Source organism: Mesoplodon mirus (assembly GCF_964341445.2).
Source record: "Mesoplodon mirus genome assembly, contig: HAP1_SCAFFOLD_1320, whole genome shotgun sequence".
Classification (NCBI taxonomy): Eukaryota; Metazoa; Chordata; class Mammalia; order Artiodactyla; family Ziphiidae; genus Mesoplodon; species Mesoplodon mirus.
Genome location: NW_028294781.1, coordinates 73,575 through 98,665, shown reverse-complemented (window position 1 = coordinate 98,665; position 25,091 = coordinate 73,575). Strand labels below are relative to the sequence as shown.

General features: G+C 44.9%; 1 protein-coding gene and 1 pseudogene across 2 annotated transcripts; one reads left to right on the top strand and one right to left on the bottom strand.

Annotated features, from left to right (window-relative positions):
* Positions 1-286: 286 nt before the first annotated feature.
* Positions 287-9,660, top strand: LOC309797976 (dual specificity tyrosine-phosphorylation-regulated kinase 3-like). Its single transcript, XM_082646338.1, has 3 exons — positions 287-473; positions 2,337-2,448; positions 8,050-9,660. Exons 1-3 carry the CDS (start codon positions 397-399, stop codon positions 9,622-9,624), a joined length of 1,764 nt encoding a protein of 587 aa, XP_082502464.1. The 5' UTR covers positions 287-396; the 3' UTR covers positions 9,625-9,660.
* Positions 9,661-10,725: 1,065 nt separating this feature from the next.
* LOC309797975 (eukaryotic translation initiation factor 2D-like) lies at positions 10,726-19,698 on the bottom strand (annotated as a pseudogene). The gene is made up of 7 exons: positions 19,488-19,698; positions 18,370-18,560; positions 16,793-16,876; positions 16,211-16,319; positions 13,545-13,651; positions 11,467-11,720; positions 10,726-10,966 (listed from the first exon to the last, which is right to left on the bottom strand). The product of its transcript is annotated as a eukaryotic translation initiation factor 2D-like (transcript).
* Positions 19,699-25,091: the final 5,393 nt, after the last annotated feature.

Genomic DNA, 25,091 nt, shown 5'->3' with positions numbered 1-25,091 from the left:
GCCTCGGCCAGCGACCAGAGAACCTCAGGCGGCGGGTTCCCAGCCTCCCGCCTCCCACCTTCCAGGGCCAGCGAGAGCTTCCGAGACACGCGCCGCTCAGTGGGGAGTGGCCTCGGCCCCGCCCCTGTGCGTGGCCACATTGTTGCGCCGAGGCGTTTCAAGGGGCGTGTCGCGGTTGCTAGGCGACCACACCACTCCCCTTCCCGCCCCTGCTGCTCCTCTGGCAGTTGTCGACCCCAGCCAGTCCCGAGCGGACGCGCTGGGAGCTGCACTGTGTGGAAGAGAGGTACCGAGGAAACGTCGCGGCCCGGGAGGCAGCCGCCCCAGCTCAGGTGGACGCTGCTCGCCTGACCGTCCAAACGCCGCCCCTCCCTCCGGGGGGTCCGGAGCTAACGGATGGGAGGCACAGCTCGCGGGTCCAGGCGGAAAGATGCGGGGCCGCCAGGAGACGGACTGCCGCCCCAGCCGCGGAGGTAACGGCGCCGGGGGATAACGCGCTGGGGCTCCCGAAGGAGCCGCTGCAGCTGGCAGGCGAGGTCGGGGGGCGTGGATGGACTGGGCTGGAGGTTGAGCGAGCCCCCAAGCAGTAAGGACGAGGGAAGGGGTCTGACTCCCTCTCCGGGACTGGCCCACCCTCTTCCTCTCCATCAGCTCCCCTGCCCCCAGCCCAGCGCGGGAGTGGGCTAGAAAGGAGTTAGGCAAAGAAGAATTCCCACCCTGGGGATTATTTCTGAAGTCCTACATCGGGGGTATATGGTAGGAACTCTGAGAAGCTGGGATGTTTTTGGTGGGGCTTTTTAGCAAACTGGGGGACACAGGGAGCAATACCTTTTCCAATAAGCCCTGTTGCTCAGAGCAGATAACCAAGGGCTTTGCCGTGAGGGGTGTAGGTGAGGGGCTCTGCCGAGTAGGACTTTTTGTGGATCGTGTTTTGAGAGATTCTCCACCTTTCATAGGATTTTACACCTTAATGGAGAGTAGGGACCACCTGCCCACTTCATTTGCATGGAGACTACCTTTGGGTAATTTCCTTTGGCTATTTATAGGAAATCTTGTAGGTCTTCAGTCTGTCTTCTTTGTAAATGTGGACGTCTGTCCCATTTTGTTTGTTTTATTCGTGCTGTTGGCAAAGAATCAGTCACATCCAGAATTTTTGGTTCTTGTCAATGAAGCAGTTCCCGTTAAAGGTATAATTTTATCAGAATGTAAGCATGTTTTTTAAAAAGAGAACATTCCAAAAATATTTGTAGTGGGTTTTCTGTTTGGTTTTTGTTTTTCGTTTTTTTTCTCTTTGTACTCCTATAACACATCGATTAAGAAAACTCTAGAATTTTACAAAACAGTTTTTATAAGCCACTAAAATATTCCAGCATAGTTTTAAAGATTAAAAAAAATTCTTCCCTTGCAGCTGGCTCATTATCATTGTATTCATAGTATATCATGTAAAAATGATACAATGAAATGCTGATGTGTGTTACTGGGAAATCCATGTTCTTGGTGGCAGATGAAATACATTATTCAGAGCCATCCTGTGGATTAAATAAATCCTCTCCGTCTTTTGTGTTCCCTTACAGCGGTGGAGGGAGGCACAGTGTTAAAGAGCAGAGAAATTATCATTTGGCATTTAGCTTCCACCATCCACCCGAAAATTAAGTGGGTAAAGATGTGAAATCCAGTACGTTTTGTAATGTAGAGAATCCCTATAGTATTTGCTGTAGAATTCACTGTAGTTTTCTACAAGTTAGATAGATGTTAAGTAGGAAAATAAATAAATAAATATAGAGAAAGCCCTAAGAAGGCCTTTTATTTCTTGCTTGTGAGACCCAGAAGTGCGTAGACTGGAACTATTCTTCCCTTTACAACATGTGGCCAACGGCTCAGAGAGGAAGGTAGAGTAGCCAGTGGTAGAGCTGAGATTAGAATCCAAGTCTCCGACTTGAAAGTACAGTTCTCTGTCTGTTTGTTTGTTCTGGTTAGCTTTTAGGCTTCAGATTTCAACTAGCCTTCGTTTTCAAGTAGTAAGTTAAATGAGATTCTTTTGATGGTCCCTATTGTTAACAACATTCAGAAAGTAAGACGTATTTTAACAATTTCAAACTATAAACCTAGAAATGCTGTCCTTTCTTTAAAAATAAAAAAAGGAGGAAACGTTGGGTTTCCTCCCTTCCTCTGCCAAATACCCCTGTGGTGTGTATTCAGTGCCAAAATGCAGTGTGGACATTTGTTTGTATTAATTATTCTTTGTAGCAGATATGAAGCAGTTAAAGGGTGTTTTGGAAATACAAATTTATATACTTCAGTTACTGACAGATTTTATCTGTAATCCTTTCAACTAGATTGGATGATTTTGTCTATGATAGTATCGTGATAACAGATGAAACCAAAGGCTCACCCTGTTCAAATGCACTCTGCAATCCTTCTGAACCACCTCTACCCAGAAGACTAAATGTAAGTAAATGAAGTAATTCTTTGAGCTCTAATGGGCCTGGAAAGGAGGAAGTGCTACTTTAAATGGTCAAGGTACAGTTACATGTCACTGGTAACCCAGGCTCTTTTTTATTCACTTTTGGTTTCTCTTGACTTTGAAATAACAATTTCTGTGGTCCAAGTTCAGCTTTTCAGAATGATTTTGATTTGGAGCCCACCTATTCCTTTCAATCACTGGGGTAAATAGGGAAAAAAACGACATGCTACTTTTATCTAGATAGTGTTTGTTTTGTTTTTTTTCTGCGGTACGCAGGCCTCTCACCGTTGTGGCCTCTCCCGTTGCGGAGCACAGGCTCCGGACTCAGCGGCCATGGCTGACGGGCCCAGCCACTCCGCGGCATGTGGGATCTTCCCAGACCGGGACACGAACCCGTGTCCCCTGCATCGGCAGGCGGACTCTCAACCACTGCGCCACCAGGGAAGCCCTAGATAGTGGTTATTTTTTTTTTCATAGAATGATATGTACACTATATTATGATGGCTCATTTTAACAAGAACAAGAAACAGAAAATACCTCTGAACTTACAGATCTGCAGATTTTTCCTGCACGGTAGAAATGCAGTCCTAGCTTATTAGTATGCTTAAGAGAACCATTTTATAGATCATAAATGAAACTTGAGCAATACATTTTGGTTTCGATGCATTTAATCATTTTGGAGCTTGCAGACATTTAGCTTTTGACACCGTTTTATGTTTAAGAGAATAAATTAATTCCCATTCCCTCGGCACTCATAGAGAGGTAGGGAGAGCAGGGTTTTGGACAAGTTCCATGACAGGGAGAATCTATCCTGTGACTTTAAAATTTGCTGCATATATCATCAACGAACAAACTGAATAATTGAGTAGACTAATTTATCAATAGTTCTCCTTCATATTTCTGTTTAAGACCTAAAATTATTTCTATGTAAAACACTGCTTGCATTTTTCATAGTCCTTCCCAACGGTTTGTCAGCTTTTGCCATTAAAAATCAACCCCTTCACTACTTTCAAGGCTAATAATATTACAAGATACGGGCTACATATATTTGGAAGGCTGGTCACCCTATTTTTAATCTCCTTTCCAAAGTGCAGTAAGTTTCCTTTCTCCACAAGCTTATTGTTTTTAATATGTAAAAACCTCTAAGAGCTCCAGAACCACCTATATACTCGTGTGTTGACTATCAGATTTCGTGGTTACTTGCTGACAATTAGCACATCTCTCTGGGAAACTTTTACAGTCCGTCATCATGTGACTTAAAGTCCATTTTAACTTTACTTCAGTTGGCCAGTGCTAATCACCATATAGTAGGGCAATTAAATTGTATGTTTCAGGATCAAAATGAATTTTTTTTACTGTGTGGTATTCAGAGTAACACAGCTTGCAAAACACAAGATTTTAGATTCTAAAACAATGCTGTCTTTGCAAATTTTGCTGAAAAAAGTGCTTTTGACCTCTTAGTAACACTTATAGTTCATTATGCCATGACTCCATTGCGAGACGCTATTGCTCATTTCACAAAGAGCTTTGGCTTCCTTGTTTATCCAAGATGCCCTTACATTCTTGTTGTAAACTATAAATCATCTGCTCATAGGCTTTTATTGGGTTAGCTTTGTGTTGCAGAGATTTAGGGTCGAGAACGAGGGAGGGGGTGGTGTTTTATATCTGGACGAGAAGGATATTCCTTTTCTGAATTTCTCAACAAGATCTTTAAGACTTGATTAACGCAGTTGAAGATTCTATTTGAAATGTCAAGAGTGCTCCAAATTGATCAGCTCGGTGCTTTGTGACCACCTAGAGGGGTGGGATAGGGAGGATGGGAGACACAAGAGGGAGGAGATATGGGGACATATGTATATGTATGGCTGATTCGCTTTGTTATAAAGCAGAAACTAACACACCATTGTAAAGCAATTATACTCCAATACAGGGGTGTTAAAAAAAAAAAAGAGCGCTCCAAATTAACAATGTACATGAAGCATTCTTAAATAAAACATGATTAATCTGGCATTATTTGTCTCTCTGGATATAATTACATAGTTAAAATATTTGAAGTCGATAGCAGACATTGGTCAGTTATTGTGATTATAACCCTAGACTAGAAATATATAGTGTTTTGTAACTACTTTAACATGTGTGAAAATTCTAGATTCTCCTAGAACGGAAGGAAGATTTTATTTATAGCACAGCAGACTTGATACATAATTGATTCAGAGCAGTATTTGAGTTATTACAGGAAAGGAAAGAAAGCTAAGGTGAGAACCCCTCCCTGTGTGGAAAAATTTCTTTCTGGAATTCTTCAGATTCATTGGAGGTTCAAACCTTGACAGTCCTCAGGGGACTAGACCTGAAGTGTCTTGTTCTGTTCTGGAAGCCACACTTGCAGAGAGATATAACGTGCAGCCCATACGTGTTGAGAACGTGAATAGGATATAGTAAGGCAGCCTGACCCAGGCTGTGTGAGGTGGAGGATGTGATGGGGATGATGAGCCTCGAGAAAAAATGGGGAAGGCAGGACAGCCCCTTTTAGGTATCTGAGGGGCTTTAACGTGGAAATTTGGACACTCCTGTGTAGTTCCGGAGGGCAAAATAAGACTTAATTTGCAGAGAGAGAGATTTAGGCTCACTTTAAGGAAAAACCATGAGTCAGGAAATCCAAATGACATCCTTAATCTTATTGTAATAGTTCTGTGGAAGTTAAATTTCTGTTCTTATTAACAGTCTGTACCTGAGACCCTCTCTTTACCACAAACAGAAATGAATACCTCCAGAGCCAGCACAGCCTTACATGTAGGTAGAGTAGGTGAAATGCCCAGGGGTGGACCCTGGACCACAAATACCTTTCCTACCAGCTTGTCATTGATGACCGCGGGTCCTAGAGAGTCATTCCCTTGGGTTAAGGCATTGCTCTTTTTAAAGGTCAAATATGTCTGGAGAGATAACCCATTAAATTGCATGGCAAGTTGAAAGGAGGTTTTATGTGGGGGAGAAAGTGGGTGAGGTGTTTCCATGCATCCTAAGGGAAGGCTGATTGTGCAGGCCTTCACGGAGCAGAAGGCATAGTTAATGCCAGATGTCTGGTGGAGGGAGTCTGGAACTGCAGAGGAAGGCACCACAGAGAGAAAAGAGAAGCTGAAAGGGGATAGGGAGGGTGTATTGGAGTTTAAACAATATATTGAGAATTTTGCCTAATTGTTACCAGTGTTTTTAACATGTTTTATAGTTTCTGAGGGTCTTTCACATATATTATTAATTATAATTTGATTCACACAACATCCTGCAAGGAGGTATTATTATCCACATTTTAAAGATAAAGAAATTGAGGCTAAGAAACTGGGCTAAAGGTTAAGCCTACCCTGGGACCTACAGTTTTTGAGCAGTGTAGCCAGGACCCCAACCTAGGCCTTCTGACTTCACATTTCTTCAGAATGTGTCCCCAGGATTTTAGCAGTAAATATTTAGATGCATTTAGGTTAGGTAGTAAAAATTTAAGGAAAACTGGTTTAGATGCATGCAAATATTTGGTTTTGTTATGTAAATCTACCTAAAACCAAATAATTATAATTCCCTAGTTCAGCCAAACCTATCTCCTAATAGATTGTAGTGCCTTGAGGTAACCTGTTTTTTGGCACTTTTATAATTGTGAACAATTAGTGCTCATGTGAATGTTAGATGGATGGATGAGGCCTTTTTTTTCCATCCCTAAAAACAGGAATGGTTATTTGACTTAATTGCTGATAAACAAAATGTTGCATTATATTTACATCTTAGCAAGGTATTTAGGTTCTGTCTGCCAGCCTGTGTTTTATTTTCTTGACTAGTGATAGTTCTCTATTTTGGTATCAGAGACCTCTCCTGGTCCGTATCTTGCCTCTTTATTGAGAAACTCAATGCCAAAGTATGGCTACCGTTGTACTGGCTGCTTTGCTTATATGTAAGATGGTGCAGTGCCTCATTTTTGTAACTGTAGTACTATATAAATGTTTAAATTGATTAAATGACCTAAAAGAAGCAGGCAGGAACTAATGTCGTGCTTTTATAACTAAATAAGGGGCTGTCTAAAGTATGCCAACACTTAATTTTTTTTTCATCCCTTTTTTGTTTTTTATATTTACATCTTTTATATTTTTATTTATATAGGTGATGGGTCAGGTGTTGTTTGCTTAGGTTATATTAAAATTCTCTTTTTTAAATGGTTGGCCACTTTGGATCATTACCTTATAATTTGCGTTATATTTTAAGAGATCATAAAGATAGCTCAGAGCTTCTCTGGAATTATCTACCCCTGATCGTAGAGGCTCTCAATCATACAGATCGGGGGTAAAGTTCTTCAGGGTCTGTTAAGAAAAACAGTTGTTCTTTGAAGTATCCCAGACTATTTTTTTTAAACAACAGATGTAGTACTTTTTTTCTTCTTTCCTTCTAGCACATTCTTATATTTTTCTTAGTATTTTTTTTAGCGTTTGGCTTTTTCATTGTCTTTCCCTCCATCGAGTTTCAAAGAATCTTATTTCATTTCAGAGGTATTTAATAAGTAGAGTTTTCTTCTGTGGGTTATTGTTCCTTGCAGGAAAAGGTGATGCCAAATCAAGTAAAAAGAGTTGTATGCCTTTGTCACGTAGGCGTTTGCTGAGGGAGACTAGTGTATGTGTCTATGAGCAAGGGAAGGAGAGAGAAAGGAGACTCTTTGTCTCTAGGAGAGTTTTACAAGCAGCACCCTGGGGCCTTATATTCTCACTGCTATTCATCAGATACATAAAGAATTGGCCTTGGTGATCTCAAGAGTTCTCTCTGGATTAGAAATTTTGTGATTCAATGAACTGAGATAGAAAGATGCGATCATTTATTTGGGGACCCAGGAGTAGACGATGAGGCCTTGGTTGATTCCAGGCCAAGGTCAACATTCAGCCCTACTGGAGAATAGTACAGGCACTAGGAGAAGCTGGTACCAGGTTATGTTAATGTTCTGGACCAAGATTCAGAAGACCTGGGGATCACATCCTGCCTCTGTCCCTGTATCATTTACAGAACACTTTAATATGTATTCATTTGCTCCTGGTACATGCCCTTAAGATTTGGGAAGATACTTGAAACAGTTTGTGAACAATATAGGACAGTATATATATAACAAGGGCCAGATTACGTGGTAGACTCGAAAAGCTGCAGCTAAGATGTGAGTGGAGCCATAGTTAGTATGGGCTTGGAGTAGTTCTAAGTGGAAGAGGGAGGACTAGCATTGGGCTTTGAAAGAGCGTAGGATTTGAGTGGATGGGGTGAAAAGATTCTCGGTAGGAAGACATACCAGTTAGAAGGAATCTAGCATGTTTCGGGTATGGTAAGATGACCGTCTTGTTTTGAACAAAGGGAGGCCTATGTAGTGGGGCTGGGGTGGCCACAGCAGTCAGGGAACCTAAGGATTAACATAACACGAGTTTCTAGAGACTCCTGCTTTTCTTATCTCACTTTTGGGCCTTTTAACTACACAACTGGCATGTTTTGTTGTTTTGTTCAGTCAGGGGGACGATTCTTTCGTTCTTCCACCGTTTTTAGTGACTTTAACATAGATTCACTTCTCTTTGCCGTAGATCACCACTGAGCATTTAACAAGAGATCCTACTCAGTGCTTCCTGAATGGAGGTGAGATGAAGGTAGAACAACTATTTCAAGAATCTGGCAACAGAAGATCTGATACTTTTCAGTCAGATGGCATCAACGACTCTGAAAAATGCTCTCCTACAGTTTCTCAGGGTAAAAGTTCAGATCGTGTGAATACAGTAAAATCCAGCAGTTCATCCAAAGCATCCAAAGTGTTGCCTCTGACTCCAGAACAAGCACTGAAGCAGTATAAACACCACCTCACTGCTTATGAGAAGCTGGAAATCATCAATTATCCAGAAATTTACTTTGTGGGTCCAAATGCCAAAAAAAGACATGGAGTTATCGGTGGTCCCAATAATGGGGGTTATGATGATGCAGATGGGGCCTACATTCACGTGCCTCGAGACCATCTAGCTTATCGATATGAGGTGCTGAAAATTATTGGCAAGGGCAGTTTTGGGCAGGTAGCCCGGGTCTATGATCACAAACTTCGACAGTACGTGGCCCTGAAGATGGTACGCAATGAAAAGCACCTCCATCGCCAAGCAGCCGAGGAGATCCGGATTTTGGAGCATCTTAAAAAGCAGGATAAAACCGGTAGCATGAACATTATTCATATGCTGGAAAGTTTCACGTTCCGGAACCATGTTTGCATGGCCTTTGAGTTACTGAGCGTAGACCTTTATGAGCTCATGAAAAAAAACAAGTTCCAGGGTTTTAGTATCCAGTTGGTTCGCAAGTTTGCTCAATCCATCTTGCAATCCTTGGATGCTCTCCACAGAAACAAGATCATTCACTGTGACCTGAAGCCAGAAAACATTCTCCTGAAACACTGTGGGCACAGTGCGACTAAGGTCATTGACTTTGGGTCCAGCTGTTTTGAGTACCGGAAGCTTTACACCTATATCCAGTCTCGGTTCTACAGAGCTCCAGAGATCATCTTAGGAAGCCGCTACAGCACGTCCATTGACATGTGGAGTTTTGGCTGCATCCTTGCAGAACTTTTAACAGGACATCCTCTCTTCCCTGGAGAGGATGAAGGAGACCAGCTGGCCTGTATGATGGAGCTTCTAGGGATGCCACCACCAAAACTCCTGGAGCAATCCAAACGTGCCAAGTACTTTATTAACTCCAGGGGCCTACCTCGCTACTGTTTTGTGACCAGTCGGGCAGATGGGAGGGTTGTGTTTGTGGGAGGTCGTTCACGGAGGGGTAAGAAGCGGGGTCCCCCAGGCAGCAAAGACTGGCGGACAGCACTGAAGGGGTGTGATGATTACTTCTTCATAGACTTTTTGAAAAGGTGTCTTACCTGGGACCCCTCTGCCCGCCTGACCCCAGCTCAAGCACTAAGACACCCTTGGATTAGCAAGTCTGTGCCCAGACCTCTCACCATTGAAAAGGTGTCAGGCAAAAGGGTAGTAAACCCTGCAAATGCTTTCCAGGGCCTGGGTTGCAAGCTGCCTCCAATTGTACGAATAGCCAATAAGCTTAAAGCTAACTTAATGTCAGAAACCAGTGGTGGTATACCTCTGTGCACTGTATTGCCAAAACTGATTAGCTAATGGACAGCTGGTGTGCTCAGAGATGATATGTAGGTATTTTTGATCATCTTGCAAACCTGAAAATGGAAGAAAAGAAACAACACCAAGCCCATTAATGGATATGTTTTTGGTAGACTAGATATCTTTTTTTAACAAGGCAAAGCATTTTTATATGACTGTAAAAGAACTCTTGAAGGGCTAATTACCTAACCAGCTTGTATTGGCCATCCTGGGATACATAGTAAAAGACTTTTTATAAGTCAGTGCATCTTTTGTTATTATTGTCAGGTGTTCACCAACCTGTGTATTATTCTGTGGGTTTAAATCCTTTTCTCTCAAGGTAGACGATATACCAGAAAGTATATCCTGAACGTTCACTTCTAGTCTCCCTCGGCATCTGTTCCAGAGGCTTAATTTGGGACATGGCCGTAGTTATAGATGAGACTGAAAACTAGATCTGCCGCGCACTCCAGACCCCACATGTGTATAGAATGCCTTAAAGAAGCTCACATGTAGAGGAAGAGAATTACATTAAAACCCCTTGTTTAAAAAACAGAGCAAAATTCTCAGAAAGAAGTTCAGACTTGAGGTGAAAATCAATAAGCAACTCTCCTGACATGATAATATTTACTGGGTGCTTATTAAATGTCAGGTTATTCGATCTTGACAGCAATCTTACAAGTGTTAGAAATCAGGGCTCAGAGAAGCCTGGTAATGGGCTCAAATACACCTTTGCTCCAACACCCTGGGGAGCTGGCTTTTGAGCCCAGATGGCTCAGTCTTCAAAGTCCAGGTTCAACCCACATGTAACACTCCCTCTGCTGGTGGCTGTGTGTGCGGGTCGGGTGGGGGGGTTCACACCGATTCTTCCTGCTGACACAACCTAATCTGGCCCACCTACTCTTCAGAAAGGTGAGGGGACTGAAGCCTCCAGAACAAACAGGCTGCCCCAGGGCCCTTCCGGGGCCGGACATGCTGCCCAATCCGTAAAAGAGCCCAGAATCACCACAGCAGAGGCAGTGATCAAAGCGCCTTGCGAATTTTAACCTTCATTTCCTCGACATCCTTTCACTGGCTAAAACTGAAGTCTTTAAAACTCAGTATTTGCCAGATCAACCCTCCACTTCGCTCTTTCCACATCATGTCCCTAAAACAATTCCCCCATCAGCCTTGTCCCATCCTACCACCAAAGAGCAGGAGACAGACCCACCGCCCGGCCCCCAGCCCACACCATGCCTTCCATACCAGCAGGAGAACATGTGGCTGCCCAGGAGAGTGCTGGTGAGTAAAGGGAGGTCAGCCTTTTTGACGCAGTACTTCAAAGCACGCAAGAAGCATCTCTGCAACAGTTCGTCCATTTGCTCTGCAAGGAGAAGACAAGAACCACATCCTTCCTGAGGGCCGCAGAAGGCCCGCGCAGCACAAGATAAGTCCCTGCACGGTGACATCCGTACCTCACCCCTCAGCTCTGAAGGAGCCCATTCCCAGGCACCAAAGCTCCCAGACTCTCTAGAACACTGAGCCTTTACAGAGGTCTGACCCCACAGAGGGGGTCAGGCCACAAAGTCCCACCCAGCCAGGCGCGGATGCTTCTCTGATAGAGAAGTCAGAGCCAGAAGAACACTAAGAGGGCCGTGTAGCTGGGATCAGTCCAAATAGCAGAGCCGACGGGTATCCAGGGAAACGCGACATATTCGGAAGACTCCCAGGTAAGATGGCAAAGGGCTGTGGCACCACCCTCACCAAAACTAAGGCCTTTCCCCGCCCCTCCCGGAGCCCTGGCGCCGCTCTGGTGGGAAGCAGAGCCGAGCGCTTCAGTCCCTACACTGAGAGGCGAGCGCCCTGCTCCTGCCAGAGCTGTACCTTGAAGGGTCTTGCTGTCCGTGGGCTCTGGGCTCAGGCCCCCGACACTGGGGTCTTCTGTAGCTTCCGACGGGGACTTCTCCCCACACCTCTGCTCAACCTCCCCCTCCTCCTCCTCTCCCGCCAGGGTCAGGCGCCTCATGTCTCCCTGCAAGGTGGTGTCTGCCTGGACAGACCCCTTCTCTTCACTGAGATCTGGGGGATCCAGGGCCAGTGGAGCAATGGATGGTGGAGAGGACTTGTCTCCAGATCGCCTGCAAAAGCCTCATGTCAGAAACACTGAGCAGCAGCCACAACACTCTCCAGCCCCGGTCAGGGGGTCAGCAGGGGTCCAGAGAGAGTAAGACCCACAGGCAGGGATGTCCAGGAGAGGCCAGAGAACCTGGGTGTGCCTCTCAACTCTGTTTCCAATTCTGGGCCCAGAGAAGTCCCATGCCTCAGTTTCCTCATCTTTGAAATGGGGAGAGTAATTCTTGCCTCCTCCTTAACCCAAACAGAAATTCAGGGACAGAGAAAAATTAAAGACAACATAGTTAAAGTGGAGCTCCCCTTCCAAAGTATTCCCTTCATAGAAATTAAAAATAAAACCATTTTGAATTAAATAACCAAATGAAGATTGCAAACGCATCTGTAGTACCAGGTTGGTGAAATACAAACCCAAGGTTGAGCGTATGGAACAAATTACAAACACCTGGACTGCTCAAGACTGCTCAAGACTGCTTCTGTGTTAAATCAGAATGCAATCTAAAATAGATAAATGACAAGGACCAACTGTATAGCACAGGGAACTATATTCAATACCTTGTAATAACCTTTAATGGAAAAGAATCCGAGAAAAAACATATATGTATATATCTATATCTAGAATCACTAGATATACTAATGGTCACTAGAATCACTTGGCTGTACACCTGAAACTAACACAACACTGTACATCAACTATACCTCAACTGAAAAAAAAGAATGCAATCTAACCTGCAGAGTAGAGATTACAATGGCTTTATGCCACTAAGCCTTATGAAGACAGGAAAAAAAGGGACGCCACATAGCAGAGCGGTAAAAACAAAAAGCATTATGTTGTTAACTAAGATTATGCAAGTCAAACAAAGTTTTACTAACAGCCGCAGCAAGGCTTATTAAGTATGGCTACTAGTGAGGCCAGAGCGTATGTTTAGGCTATTCTGATCAGGTAAATACCGTAAGTGTTTTCAAAGGGCGGGAGGAGGGGAGACTGAGGCAGCCACTGATAAAACAATTTAGACAACAGGACCTTAACTGCCCAGACTAACAGTCAGAAAACAAGGTGCTGGGAGTACGTGAGTAAGCAGCCCTCAGATGCCTGCTGAAACCCACACTGATGAGGCTGTACCTCCAGCAAACCAGGCCTTGGCCAATACTTGTAAAATAAGTAACTCCAAGACTGACTCAAAACGTAAGGGTAAATCTATACCAACAGGCCACACAACACTTGGCCAGAAGACCAGGTATACTGCTTTCGAGAAAAGCACTACTTACTATTTTGGTTAAATGACAAGAAAATAACCAGAAAATAAACTCACATACAGCTCCAGAGAGCAACCGTCACAGTGAGAAAGTGCAAGTTCTGTAATGAGGAGGAGATCCTAAATGTGGAACTTGAACAACAGGAAAGTCATCAGGTTGTCACCCTGGTGCCTGAGGACCTACTCTACTTTGATTTGGATTCAGATGTGAGAATTCCCGAGCACTCATCATGGGGTCAGAAAATGCCTAAATGTACACGGCAGAAAAGGCTAGATCGACCAGTGCCATAAAAATAAAGAATATCACTGTACTGAGAGGCAGAGAAGACAATCCCTAAGGCCTTCTTCCAGCCCTAGGATTCTATAATTCACCTAGAAAATAAAGTTCTCGGTAATTTCTTTTCTAAACAGGCCAAAAAAAAATCTTTTCTCCACATTTTGCAAGGAAATTAATGTCTAGGGTCAGCAACTTGACTAAGGACACAGCAGGGATCAAAACTCTCGCTTCTCAATCCAGGCCCTGTGCTCCCTCCGCCCACCCAGCTCCCTATAAAACAGAAAAAGCATGGAACCCACCACAAGTGGTCCTGGTAGGTGTGGAGCACAGAGAAGCCCCTTCCCTTCACACCTGAGGTCAGCATCTCGGCTGTGACATGGCAGCAACTCCGATGGCAACGGGGGCTCTGAGAAGGAGGAGGTCAGAGACGAGGGTCAGGGAAAGTCTTCCAGGAGGGCACATGTCAGGACCAGGTTTCTACACATGTGTTCAAAGCACCACGGTTGCAAATCTGAAGCATCCACTTGTATCACAGAGCTAAAACTCGGTGCAGTCTCAATCTTATTCAAATTGCCTACACATATGACTTTCAAAAATTCCTTGACCAAATATTCCCTTCTGTGTAAGTAACTCCTCTACTGATGTTATCATTCTTATATTCTTATTATGAACCAAACCCAGGCAGGACTCAGAAGGATATTTAAAGTTCCCTTTCTTCAATTTCAAAAAATAAATTATCTCCCCTATCTTAAAAAAGGCATAGCCATCCTATATGGAAATTCAGAAGGGAGGCCATTCATATGCCTTAAATTAGGCTGAGGGATGCCAGAGGGAAGAGAGAAGAGAGATACAGTGGTACCAACGAAAGGTTCCTTCTGAGTGGGTTCTTTATAACAGGCCTTGCTCTGTATAACATCTATCTAAGAACTGGATGTGTCCAAAATATCAGAAACAACCACATTTACAATAACTACAAAAAACTTCCAAAGCCCAAATGGGAAATCTCTGTCAGCCCACTGTTACTCAGCAATGCTCACACATTGCCTGTAAGGATCGGTGTCCAGCTGGCTAACAGGAGGGGAATATACAAGCCTGGCAACGTTGCCTGGACCCAAGGGAGACGATTCAAGGGCAGATTTCCCAACACCTGAACTTCAAAAAAAACGTTTGCTAATCCGGTGGCTCCACTTCCTGTGCCCATGGGTCAGTTCCTGCCACAGAATCTTTGAATTTGGCTTCTTTCCCAGTTCCTAAAAGACGGGTCTTTGTCTTCCACCCTTGGAATCGTCAATGGCTCAAGAACTTCGGTCTCGAACCTGTCTTGTAGTTTTCGTAAACTCCCTTGTACCCTCACCCCCTTCCATAAACCACCTAGGATTCATTCCCACATACATTCTAAATGCCAAACTCAGAGGCCAAATACACATTTATGTAGTTTTCTCCGATCTTGGATAGAATACTGGGGGGAAAAAACAATAATTTCACCATTCTTTTCAACTTCAAGTTTTGCTACAGGTAAACAAGGAAGGAAACATTTCTAGGTGCTTGGTTCCCAAAGGTTCAAGGAAAATGGGAGAATATGAGCAACAAAAATAAGATCTTTAAACACTGACCCCTCCCATGCCTACCATGTTTCCCTCTCAAAGAAGCAATGAGTAAAATAATAAGATGTCGTTTTTCATTCAGGATGATACAAATGAAAATGACCCATCATATCCAGTGTCGGTGAGCATGTAAGGAAACAGGCTCCATATACCCTGTAGGTAGGAGGGAAAACTGACACAGCATTTTTATAGGGCAACAGAAAATATGCACGATCTTCAGCCAAACAGTTCTGCTCCCTAGTATCTACTTTAGAAAAATATTGGCACTAGTGTCCCTAGAGGCCTCAGGAAGATCTTGTTTGTGATAGAGACGAAGTAGAGGCAACCACAATGTCTACTAGAAGAGGACTTTTCCCATCACCCCACAGTGGGTAAAAAGATTCAGCTTATCTGTGCTTGCTGACATGGAACATGTCCCCACTACCTGAAGTGAAAAAGTAATAGGGATAAAGTTTGTTCATTTGTATTTTTAAACATACACACCCCAAACCATACATTTTATATGCACGTGTATATATGCATTGAAGAAGGCTGACAAGGACGTGCATCAGAATGATAATGGTTACTTCTAGGAGAAAAGGATTATGGGGTGAGAGGGTTTTGATTTTTCAGAACTGTTCATACCATTACTTCCTAATTTATTTTAAAAAAGAGACACTGTGGTGATGGCTGAACAACCCTGTAAATATACTAAAAAAAATCACTGAATCGTACATTTGAAACAGGTGAATTTTATAGTATGAAAACTATATCTCAATAAGTCTATTAAAAATAATTAAAAGATGAGGATGATGATGTGGATGTTCGACAAAAATAATGTTGAAGTCATGCAAGGCAGGAAAGACCAAGAAAATGTCACAGAGAGGAGACTAAGAAGACATGACAACTAAATGCAATGTGGTACCCTGGACTGGATTCTTGAACACAAAAAAAGAGAAAAAAGACATCGTGGGAAAACTGGGGAAATATGCATAAAGTCTGTAATAGTGTCAAAAGGACTGAACCAATGTTAATTCCTTAGTGTTGATAACTGTACTGTGGTTATACAAGATGTTATCATTACAGGAAGCTGGGTAAGGAGTATTTCAGGACTCTGTACTATACTTGCAACTCTTCTGTAAATCTAAGAAAAAAAGTTTTAAAGGAGAAAAAAAACAAATAAATTTTAAAAAGGAAGAAGCAGCAGCAGGAGCAAATACCCTTGGCCCAGATGTATGGACACCCCACAGGCTCACTGCCATTCCCCACTCTCTGATTGCTCAGGAAGAATATGTTTTTTCTTTTAATCCTTTATCCATATGCTGTGAAGTTGTCATTCCCACCCCTCCCAAGTTTTCCCTAAGTTTTTTCCCCACAGGCACAGCTGACTGGCACAGTTCCTGTTCCCCACCAAGGCAATGGCACAGAGGTCACCCTTCTGTACCCGAGGCAGACCAGCAGGGGGCACCACTAGCCCTGGCAGCATCAAATCTGCAGGAAACAAAAGCATCGCAACTAACTCCACAGTTTACTGCGTCATTTACTCACTTGCTCAACAAACATACATTTGTTAAGCATCAACTACATTATTCATAGTGAAAATAAAAAGTGGCAAACTGAGGATCAGACCTTTTCCTTCTGGGAGACTAGTGGTCAAACTGAAGCACCAAGCTGAGGGTCCACTTCCATGATCTATCTTATTCTGGTTTCCTAAATTCAGTTTATTAATCTAAAGTATAGCATATGGCAGTTCACAGAGCACTTTCATGTCACTTATCTTATTTAAGCCTTACAGCAGGGTCAGAGAGCTTATGGAAGCAGCCAAGTAAGAGATGCAACAGACATGAGGGAAGAATTCTACTTTTCAATCATATGAATGCACAAAATGGGTACATTTATTAAAGTAGTTGGCCTTTACTAAGTAGGTTTCAGCCACTATCCAGAATATAGGAAAATACTCTTACCTGCTCCCCCCACCAGTTTTTCAAGCACCAGGGGCCATGTTGTAAATGTTGCTAGAAGATCAGGATAAGACCACAGGGTGTACACTGTCCAAGAAGAGAGCCAGAAAACACTTACTGCCCAAAAGTCAACCCCCTGGGGAATGGCAAAGCCAAACACTGAGGCCACATTAATCAACATGTAGAAAAGAAACTCAAGTCAAAGCTAGAGAGAAGGTTGTAAGGGGATGCCCAAAGAAGCTGCATTCTTTTTTTTTTATTAGGTTACCCCAAGTTTGTGAAGCGGTTTATATGTTATATGCTATTTACTTGAGAATCCTTGCTTCCTTTAGCCTTAGAGACCTGCATTCTTTACATATTTATACTGAGCTCTTTGCAGTAGTTTCTCTCAATCTACGATCTTGAGAAGTTATCACTTTTACTGGTCGGAAGACACATGAAGTGAGCTACAGCTCTAAGAGTCTGTTTAGCTGCCAAAGTTGGATATTTATGTGTAAGGCTAAAACTAGTGATGAAGTGAACATCTGCTTTTGCCTGTCCAGTATCCCTTTTCCCCTCCCTGGGAACTGAGTGCCCCTTTTCCTGTGGGAAACACATTCCATATAGTTTACATCAGGCTGACTCCCTTCTCAAAGAGGCTGCAGTCTTGAAGAAGGCGGAGACTTAAGAAACTGGGTGTCACTTGAGACTTGGAGGCACCTATTGTTCCACCTGGACGGCAGCAGCCAAACATGGCCATAGTGGATAAAAGTAGGGACAGAGCCCCAGCGAGGATTCCTTTTATGTCCTCAGAAGCAAGTAATCCGAAACCAGGGCACCAGCCTGTAAGAAATTCTGAAACTTTCCCATGTTTATTATTTTTATTCTCTCTGTTTCCACAGGGATTAGCAGTAAAACCCTTAGATCAAAAAGGGCTTGTATGTGTACAGCAGCAAAGCAGGGTGGGGGTGGGGGTGGCCTGGGGTAGGAGACTGCACTGCACTGCTGCAGCCAAGCTGGGAGGAAGAAAAGCCCCCAAATGACAAAGTAGGTGTCAGCAGCCATGGAAAAGAGAAAAGGACACTGCCTCTCTGAGATCTGTGACAAAGAAAGCAAGCAAAGTATCCTGAGAGCCAGACAAGAGCCTAAGAAAGAATCCCTGTGAGACATCGCAACCAAAGTCCACCACTAAGACAGCTGGGTATGGAGTTTAACTAACCCAGCTTCTTTCCCATCACAGTATCTCTTCAGTATCTTAAGAAAATTCCACTAGTGAAAGTTTTAAGAAGCATTTTTTACATGCCCTGAAACTCCACCCTTTTCACGACCTCGGCTCCAATCCCTACTTAACCCACTAGAAACCAGTGTTTCTTCACCTCAGAATTTCCCTTGGCAACCACCCTCTTTTTGTGTTAACCCTTTTTTTCCCCTCACTTCTATAGCAGTTTCTGATCTTGAAAGACCCAATTCTAGGGACACTAAATCCAAAAAGATTCTTAGGGAGATTTTGCATTTATTTGTTTTAAGGAAGACAGATTAATGGAAGAAACAGATGTTAGGCAAGGACCATAGTAATGGCCATCTCCATCCCATTGCCATACCTGTCGGATATAGATTTTTCTCCAGTTCAAATAGGATGGGGTTACCACCACTCACGTACACAGTCACTGCATCCCCTCTGTGAGCATACAACTTCACAATGTTGAGTTCTTCCTTTCCAGGTACTAACTCAGAGACCTGATCCGTTCCAAGAGTGGGGAAAACAGCTGTCACATCGGCCCGAAGCTTTCTCCTGCAGAGAGCACACATACCTGGTATGTATGCTGCCTGGATGGATTTTAATAAATATTGAGGACTCAAGACTTACTATAAAATCACGAGGCCCAAGAAAAAGACTGGTTGATGATGCCTTATTCTCACTCTTCCAAAACATCCCATTCTCTTTCTCATCCAATGTCTCATCTATTTTCACATGTTCCTGGGGCATGTCTTTCCATTTTACAAAGAGAGGAAAAAACTGAGATCCGGTAAGCGACCCAAGTTAGCCTGCCACTGGAAACTAAGCCCTGCCTTCCTGACTCCACACATAGCTCCTGGACCCACTCCTTTCTCATCTATGCTTGCCAAATCTGTCAACTTATGATTAAACAGCTCTGCTAGGGCACCAAGAATGACAACTATAGAACACTGCCTCCAAAATTCCCAAGGTGACACCTTCATTTGCAAAACTGAACAGATACAGTTCTTACCACATGTGCCTTATCCCCTCTCACCTCACCCTCCACCTGTCTCTCCTGCCAGTGGTAATCACTAGACACTTCTTCTCGTATACTTGTAGTTCTCTGTGCTCCATCTAATCTCTCCCAAGGGACTCAAAGCTCTTGGTAGGGCAGGGACCCCGTTTTCCTTCATTTTGGCATCCTCCACGACACCTTAAACAGACTGCAGTCAATACGCGCTGATTGAATTATACGCTTTCTCGTAAACTCACTAAAATATCCAAAAGACAGCCTGGGAGATAAATCAGGCCTCCTCTCCATCTTCACTCTCAAAACACGTCTAACTCACCCTTGCCCGCCCCCCGGGGTCCCTTCTCCGGCTGTACCCCTCGGCCTCCACCCCAAGTCGTCTGACCCAGCCCAGAAAAGGCTGGGAGCCAGCCGAGCTTGAGAGATGTCTGGGTGCCCTGGTGGGCAGAGCAGGCTCTTCTCTCCCTCACCTGTCCGACCCCTTGATGGCCGTGTTGGACTTGACCCGAAAGGCCTTGGCAAACATGTCTGCTGGAGTGGCCTGGGGAAGAGAAGGAGACCACAGCAGCCAGGGACTGTCAGGAAAGCGCGAGCACGGCAGCTTCCCAACCCGCAGTCCTGGGGGCAGCCATGCTTGGGCCCGGCTGGGAAAAGGGCCCGGCTGGAAACCGGGGCCGCGCAGCTTCGCGGCCACCCCTAGTGGCAAGGCTGGGAACTGAAGCATGGGGGGCGGGGCCGGAGAAGGCGGGGCGGATCCCTGCGCGGAGCGGTGCACCCTTTGGCCTCACCCCTTCTGCCGGGCTCTGCGCCTAGGCGAGTGGCTTGAGCGGGCGCGTCTGTAGTATCTCTGGGGCCAACAGCGATTCCGTTCATTTTTACTCCATCAGCGTTCTAGTGTGTTGAGTAGGAGCTCTGCCAGCTCTCATTCCATGCAGTTTAGTTCAGCTGCACAAAATTAATTGAACTCGTGTTTTCTTAAACTTGCAGGCCTCTTGAATGGTTTTCTTCAGGGCTTTTGTTTCTTAAGATCTTTACATTTTATTGCACACTTGGGGCCTCAGCTAGAATTCTTTCCGAGATTTTCTCCGTCCCGTTTTTTAATTTACATGAGGTGATAATAACAATAACAGGGAATCCACTTTAGTCCGAGGTTTGACCTCCTGTTAAGAGGAAAAAACTATACAAATGATCTTCAAATCTGTTATTTAAAACTATTTTTTTTCTTTTTGCGATATGCGGGCCTCTCACTGCTGTGGCCTCTCCCGTTGCGGAGCACAGGCTCCGGACGCGCAGGCTCATCGGCCATGACAGGCTCAGTGGCTATAGCTCAGGAGCCCAGCCATTCCGCGGCATGTGGGATCTTCCCGGACCGGGGCGCGAACCTGTGTCCTCTGCATCGGCAAGCAGACGCTCAACCACTGCGCCACCAGGGAAGCCCTGAAACATTTTTGGTTACAAAACCCTACATTTTTGGACCTTTTTAGGTGCCTTTTGCATTCAGGCATTATTTGAGGGGATTTTGTTTCCAAAGCAATTTTAAAAACTCAGAGTGCTTATAAAAAAAATAATTTTGAGGCATAGTAAAATCAAATTATGGTTTGGCTTCTCCCTAGCAGTTTGATCTTGGGCCAATGGCTTATCCTTTCTGAAACTCTTACATTCTCTGTAAGATGTGGAGGTAATACCTACTTCACTGGGCTTCTGTGAGAAACCACTGAGATAACGCATGTGATATATTGCAGGGTGCTTTGAAATTTTCCCATAAATGGTAGATATTAGTCCAAAACAAACAAACAAAAAACAGTCTCAGGCAGGGGTGAGGGATTGGGTTTCCCTGAAAGGGACTGCTGTGTACCCTGGAAACAAGGATTTAATCACCTGGGGTCCTGGCCCCTACTAAACTTAATTTTGCTAATGAAAATTTCAGAGCAGAGTGTCCATCCACCAAGAAAAAAAAAAATCCTGATTGCTTTAATGTGGTGATACAGTCACACAGAGGAGAAGTCCATCTGGGCTATAACAAAGATGAGGCCTTGCACAGTCTCTGTCCACCACCATCTCTGCCCTTAATCTGGGGTCAGCCACAGCTCCATCTCCTCCTGCACTTCTGACCCACCATGCCTTTATTCTGAACCACCCCAGCCATAAAGCCAACGTCAGAGGAGCCCAGAGGAGGAGAGTGCCACAGATCCTTCTCCGCTTGGGCCCCCACCCAGCCACACTCGGGGGGGTGTGATGCCAGACTCTGTGCTGTTGACCAGGCCTATTGCAGTACAGCCATGGAAGCAGTCTCTGACCAAGGAGCCGAGGAAGGTTACTCAAGGGCATACTAGAAATTTCAAGCTGTGAAAACTATTGTACACACCATATGTCCTGGCTAAGAAGGCACAGATTAGCAGCCTAAAAATTAATTCATGGTTGACAAGTAGGAGCCAAGACCCAAGGGGATTCTGTACACAGCATCCTGCCTCCCTACTGGCAGAGCAAGATCTCCCTTTCCCCAGGAGGGTGCCATCCCAACTTCTCTGCCTGCATCAGGGACCTGTGTGCTCCCTGCCGGTGGCCCTGTTGCTAGGCAAGCTGGCTGAACCCTGAGTCCAGCAAGCCTAGATTCTTTAACTTTCCCTTTGTGGCTCCAGTACAGCCCCACAGGGCTACCAACCTGCTGCCCACTCTTGGGTAAGCTGCAAACACAGGCTCTCTTTGATTTATGATTTGTATAAAAGGAAAGGTAGAAGTTAGAGTCCAGAGGGTAGAGCCAAGAACTGTCATTCACAAGACTTCAGCCATAATCAAGGAACTGGCAACACATGCCTTGATGCATTTCGTATTAGCTATAATCAGTGACTCCATTTTTCTCCCCGTTGAGGAGTGTCTACAATGGTTACAGGTGGTTATAATATGCCTGTCCCAACATTGTATGTCAAATTTGTTTGGGGCAGAAAGCTTGTGTCTTTTGTTCACAGATCTTCAGGTCAAGAACTGTACTCAAGCAGCTATACTCAAGGAAATACACCTGAGGCTCATTATCCACAGCTGGACCTGATTTAGATGATGCGATCCTTCATTTTGAACAGATAAAGGAGTGAAATTTGAGGGGACCTGGGGAAGAAGTTAATATGTTTTGCAATTAAGAGGCACATGCGTCATTGAAGGTCAGAGGGTAGATGCTGGTAGCCAGACTCCAAGAGGGCTCTCAGTGGTCTTCATGTGCTTATGTGGTCCCCTCCCACATGAGACCAGGGCTGACTTCTGTGACCATTAGCATATGGCCAAAGTGATATTGTGTGACTCCTTATGGCTAAGTCATTGCCATTTCTACCTTGGTCTCCTAGATTTCTTGCTCTGGGGGAAACCCCCCACCATCTTGAAAGGACACTCAGGAAGCCCTGTCAAAAGGTCCGTGTGGAGAGGAACCCATCTCCTTGCACCAACTTGCCAGCCATGTGATTGAGCCACCTTGGAAGCACAGCCTCCAGCCCTGGGCAAGTCGTCCCATCCCACATGCTTTCAAGCCTTCCAGCTGAGGCCCCAGCCATCAGGGATCAGAGACTAGCCAGTCCACTATGCCCTGTCTCAAGTCCTGATCCACAGAAGTCATGAGATGGTAAATAATTGCTGTTTTAAGTTATTAAGCTTGGGGATGGTTTGTTATGATGCACTGGATAACTAATACAGGAACCCAAGCATTTCTCACTCCCAGTGCATCCTGAGATAGCCAGTTGGTCCATGTCACTGTGATTGAAGCCACAACTGTGTACAGTCCAGCTGTTCTCCCAGGAAATCATCCTCCACTGGCTCTTTTGCTTACGATGTGGAAATTGAAAACCTAAAAGCCTAAGATGTTGAACTCACAATATAAAAGGGGGACACAGGAGGCAAAGATACGCACATCGTATGCTTGCACTTGCAAAATAAACCACAAGGCAAATTTGAAGAAGGCAGAGTTCCACTATGCCCAGCTCAGCACTGATATGTTGCCTGGTATTCAGGGATAGGTGGGTGCCAGCCAAGACCAGAGCACCCAGTCTGAGAACAGCTGCATCCACTTCCCAGCCAGCCTGCCACACATGCCCTGGGAGCCCTGAGCTGCCCCCTGCTTCAGCACGGTGAGGACTTTCTTTGTGAGTTTGATGCCCACCTGTCCTTTCTCTTTTCTTGGGACTGCTCAAACTAGATATTCAGCTGGGCTTTTGAAAATCCCCTTTCCTCTTCATTGCCTCCCCCAAACTCACACACCCAAAAGCTAATGAACCTGCGCGATCCCAGGTGAGGCCTGTAGGAACCCTCAGACACTGGCAATTGGGCAAAAACAAGAGTTGTATAGCTGCTCAGAAGTAAAATCTTTTACATCTCAGAAAGTTACAGTTATTTCCTTGCCTGGGATAGATCTGGAAGGGACTGATCTAAGGTTCCTGTTGCAGAAACCTGTCGTTGGAAACTCTCAGAACCTAATAGACTCTGGGAAAACACCACAGATGACCTGCATTCCCAGGGACCTTTGAGCTCGGAGCTGGATGTCTGTGGTGAGGAGGAAGGAAAAGCCAAGGGCATGGGGTGACTGAGGAGGAATGGAAGCCCTGCAGCCAGCTGTGGGCTTCTGATTGTGGCTGTAAGAGGGAAGACCAGGCAGGGCACAGGCAAAGTCTAGATGCAAAGCCCTGGGGCTGAGTCAAGATGCTTCCTTAACTTCAAAGTCAGGATTTCACATAGTACCAGACCCTTAGAGAAATGTTCCTTTGTAACTGATGCCTAATGTACTTCTGGATCCTGTGATCAAACCTAGAGCTAGAACTGCCCAGATCACACAGCAGAGGCTGTAGATGAAAGAGGCTCAGGGGACAAGTGCTGCAGGTATATTGCTGAATGTCACAGTTCCTCTGGTTCTGTGCTGTCCACGGCAAAGCCAAGCCCAGACAGGCTGGGTTTTGTCTATCATTTCATTTCTAGAGGACTTGAAGGCAAGAGAATTTCTAGAATCTGGGATTGGGCAACACTTCTGGAGTATGGGAAGGCTGGATGTTTAGGGGTGGATATCCAGAGAGGGGAAACTCTGGGGAAGAAGGGCAGGAACATGGGCTTCACGTCTGCAAGCGCTGATGTCTGCTTCCTTTGCTTTGGAAAGAAGCAGATGAACATCTTTGCTCGGGTCAGTGATGTCAGCCCAGCCTAGGGTTCAGGTCCAGCCTTCAGAGAGCCTGTAAATTAAGGGTGGGGACAGGATTTGACCCAAAAGTATCCGTTACGACCAGTCACCATGCCCCATTGCCCTGCTTATCTACCAACTCCACTGTCCCTCAGGCTACACAGGATTAATGACAGGGAAGAACACCGTGTGACAATGGAGGCAGAGACTGGAGGAATGCAGCCACCAGCCAAGGAATGTCAAGGGTTGCCAGCAGCCACCAGAAGCTAGGAGAGAGACATGGAACATAGCCTCCCTCAGAGCCTCCAGAAGGAACCAACCCTGCTGACACTTTGAGTTTAGACTTCTGGCCTCCTGAACTGAGAGAGAATAAATTTCTGTTGTTTTCAGCCACGCAATTTGTGGTAATTTGTTAACCGCAAACAAATACAAGAGAAACTAATACAAGCCCTGTGAAACTAATACAAGAGGAGTAAAAACATACGCTCACAAAAAGATCCGTACACAGGGGCTTCCCTGGTGGCGCAGTGGTTGAGAGTCTGCCTGCTGATGCAGGGGACACGGGTTCGAGCCCTGGTCTGGGAAGATCCCACATGCCGTGGAGTGGCTGGTCCCGTGAGCCACAACTACTGAGCCTGTGTGTCTGGAGCCTGTGCTCCGCAACAAGACAGGCCGCGACAGTGAGAGGCCTGCGCACCGCGATGAAGAGTGGCCCCCGCTTGCTGCAACTTGAGAAAGCCCTTGCACACATTCGAAGACCCAACACAGCCAAAAATTAATTAATTAATTAATTAATTTTTTGAAAAAAAGCAAGCAAACAAACAAAAGTGAACACTCCCCAGCATCAGGGTGACCAGCAAGAACTATTTTGAAGGGAGTAGTGGATATTAAGACAGATTTCCATCTTTCAGGGAGCGGTTTCTAAGAG

Excerpts from the sequence above, each read along its gene's own strand:
- LOC309797976 (XM_082646338.1), top strand. The coding sequence starts at position 397 with ATGGGAGGCACAGCTCGCGGGTCCAGGCGGAAAGATGCGGGGCCGCCA. Across the intron at positions 474-2,336 it reads CTGCCGCCCCAGCCGCGGAG|ATTGGATGATTTTGTCTATG; the intron begins GTAACGGCGCCG and ends CCTTTCAACTAG. Across the intron at positions 2,449-8,049 it reads CTCTACCCAGAAGACTAAAT|ATCACCACTGAGCATTTAAC; the intron begins GTAAGTAAATGA and ends TCTTTGCCGTAG.